This window comes from Sphaeroforma arctica, assembly GCF_001186125.1.
Source record: "Sphaeroforma arctica JP610 unplaced genomic scaffold supercont1.3380, whole genome shotgun sequence".
Taxonomy (NCBI): Eukaryota; class Ichthyosporea; order Ichthyophonida; genus Sphaeroforma; species Sphaeroforma arctica.
Window position 1 is genome coordinate 1 of NW_014037178.1, and position 3519 is coordinate 3519.

Consider the following 3519-nt stretch of genomic DNA (forward strand, 5'->3'; position numbering starts at 1 on the left):
TTAAGTGGGATGTGTATGCCAAAACTCGTGTGAATCCTAGAATAATAGTCAGATAGCACTCCAATCGTCAAAGGCCATTCAAAAGCAGCAGAACACTTCCGGGCTCACAGTGTGACGGTATGCCGATAATTTGTTATTATATTAAAGTACACCTAAAATGATCGAGAGTTCAGATGAAATGTGATATATGACAGGCACATACCAGGTATCATACGACGCCAGGCTAGAGTCATATCTGCAATCGCAATTTACTTGCTTTAAATGTCCATAGTAGTCTTTCTCGTCTAACTGGGCAGCATCTGAAGAATTCCAGCACACAGACGCAGCAGTACGGAAAGACCCAGTCAACTGTAGACGTAGTGCTTCTCTACAGAACCTTTTATGGTCCAGAAATGGGCTTTAAATGGCCACCACACTGAACGTTATCTTGGATAGCATCAACTTTCCATATGCGATATCATGCGTGCAAGTAGCTGTTGTCATTCGCGCGTGCCCTCGCTTTCTTCTGATTTCTGTCATGTATTAAAGAGGAACAAATATGAAGCCTGACGTACCTGTAGACATATAAAACTTTATCCAAATTGAAGTACATAACATTATCTCTATTATGGGCCATATAACACAATCGGATAGAGCATGAGCGGCTGCTGTTTCCGACAGAGTTACACAAACCACGATGTGAAGTAACACATCAACGGCGTGTCTCTCTGAGTGCCACACACTTCTCGTGCTATTTATATACCAAATTCCAATGCTGAATCATCGGCGTATGCTGTCAGAAGGGACGTTATCGGAGAAGTTGGTATTGCCTCTTGACTGCATGTCACCAGTGACAAGATTTGTAACAAGCTGTGTTACTGTTAAAATCTAGAGTAAACGGTGTACTCACAATACGCTACGGATCGGAACGATCCAACGATTCGTGTGCACTTGCTGAGCTCTAATGGTTTTAACTTTACAAATTCAATGTGCTTGTCCACTTCCAAATTAAGTTAATTCCAAAATAAGTTACGTCCAAATTAAGCTACTTCCAAACTATTTCCCAATAAAGTTACTTTCAAATGAGGTTTCTTCCAGCTTTAGTTTCCGATTTGTTTATTGAGCTCCCTTGCTCTTCTTATGACTCTTGACTAATTCTTTGATCTTGCGCTTCTTCGTGTGGTCGCTGGAGATGCCCTCCCCCTCCTTCCCACCGATGATTGCGCGTTTCTTAGAGCTGTTCTTTACCACTGGAGCATCCGCCAGGGTATCTACAAACAAGTGAATTGATATGAGCTAATAGCGGACACTATGGAAACACTTGTCAGGGTATCTATAAATAAATAAGTTGATATGAGCTAACACAAATAAGTGAATGCATATGAGCTCATAGCGGGCACTATGGAAACCATATCATGTCATGTCATACTATAATCCAGCCTAGCGCTGTGTTGTTTTGTGTAGTACGCAAAGCGATACGAACATGATATGAACAATCGAAGAATAATGTTTCTATGCAATAAATGAGACCGAGTACGGCCGTGCGTTACATATGAACAAGTGGTGTTGTGCCGTGTGCGCGACGGACAGGTTTGCCACAGATTTGCTCTGTCACGTGTGATCAAATTCTCATATGATTACCTGGAATACTTACTCCATATACCAATTAAAGAAACAATTGCAGACTCGATTAACGGTACACTCACAAACTACACTTCAGCAGGGCTCGCGTAACATCGCTGTGCCTTTTGTCTCGACGAATTCTTACTGTAATAGCACTCCTCACCCATGAAACAAAGGTATCTGCAGCACTCACCTGCATCCTGTTGCGAGTTGTCGCCGGCTTTGTCCAACACAAAGAACAAATCGTTGAACCCGCCCTCCTCCATTTTCGCGGTTTCGGGCTCTGATTTGTCCTTCTTGTCTTTGTTCTGTGGTTTCGCTTGTTGCGTGGACTTGGCGTGTCCATTTCTGTTTTTGGGGTCTGGGGTATTCCAACACATGCAGTTCTGAGTAATCTTGAAATGTTTCGCAATATGCATGCATGCACAAGAATGTGTGCATCCACGGATACTTTATCTTTTCAAAAGACACTTTCCAGACACAGTGATGACTCCAAGACTTGTTTATGGCGATCGCATCACACTCGTAGAGAACGTTAGGCAACGCCACAGCCGAACGAGAGCACACCAACCCTAAACCCTGAACCTAAACCCCTAAAGCCATATACGACAACAAAATGAGGAAACACACACCACCAATCGCAATAAAATGAGGAAAACATACACCACACATCCCAACGAAATAAATATTCCAAACCATCAGCCACAACAATACACCTGTCCATGAACACAATAACTCGTGCAATAGATATCCTCACCGAATAGTGCTTTGGTGGGGTTGTGGGTGGTGATCTGAGGCAGGTTTCGGTCTGCCACGGCTTTGTTAATGCTGTCGTATATCTCGGTGCGTGTGGCCGCCCCTTTCTCTGAGAGTGGCTCTGTGGTCAGTATTGATACGTACGGCTCCAGCTTTGGAAAGTACTGTAGAAAGTATGCAGGTGGAGTGTGGATGAGTATACTCCTCCAAATCTCTTGTGCATCCCTTCAGCAGAATAACAGTACATGGCCGCGTGGCTAGCAACCCGCTTTTGAATCGTCTTGTGAAATGTACCATTTTGGCCTCTACAAGGAAACAAGTGCAACAAACGCATCGACAGGCTAATGGGAATGGAAGACGAGTACGGGCTCGGACTACCGACATGCCATTGAAGTTTAGTACAAAGGTCTGCTTCAATTTGCGAGAGCAGTGTATCGGATACAAGCACATTGACAGGCATAACATTATTCATCCCCAGCGCCTAAACACTCACTACAGCTGTAACCAACCTGTAGGCAGCCGCCTGCATGTTCACTGCAACAAGGACTCTCTACTGCATACTGCTCACACCCACCCTCACTTTCCTTGACTCCACACGTTGATATGAGTTTAACATGGTATTGATATTTTTAATTGCCAAGCTGCAAGGTGCCACGCATCGCAATCCACAACTATATCGTGCGGTACAATTATGCACACTTGGACATCCGACAACCTCGCTCTAACAGTTACCTTGTTTTTTAAGTACAGATATACTCGACGGAATACAGCACAACATGCATAGGTACAGACACACACAAACCTCCTAACAAAGATACACACTCCAACTCTCAATTAGTGACACATAGGTGATATAAACACCCGCGGTGTACATACCACTACATAATTGAGTTGTCGTTTGTACTCCTCGATATTTGCCTGCGCCTCTTGTATCTCCTCGGCTGTCGTCCCTTCGGCCGCTATCTTCTTCTCAGCTGCTGTGATCTTTCTGGTTATTTTTCTCCTCTCTACAGTGATTAGGAAATTATAGATAGACATGTCCGGCATCAGACTTTGTCGCTCCGATTTCAATACATTCAGGCCTCGCGAATGAATGTGAATATATATATATATACATATATATATATATATATAGTAGACTATAATAATACTACAACAACA

General features: G+C 43.4%; 1 protein-coding gene across 1 annotated transcript; it reads right to left on the reverse strand.

Moving 5' to 3' along the window:
* Positions 1 to 1072: 1072 nt before the first annotated feature.
* On the reverse strand, positions 1073 to 3396 carry SARC_13516 (hypothetical protein; the record flags this gene model as incomplete). The annotated part of the gene is made up of 4 exons (XM_014292352.1): positions 1073 to 1250; positions 1796 to 1963; positions 2360 to 2522; positions 3235 to 3396. 4 exons carry the CDS (start codon positions 3394 to 3396, stop codon positions 1096 to 1098), a joined length of 648 nt encoding a protein of 215 aa, XP_014147827.1. The 3' UTR covers positions 1073 to 1095.
* Positions 3397 to 3519: the final 123 nt, after the last annotated feature.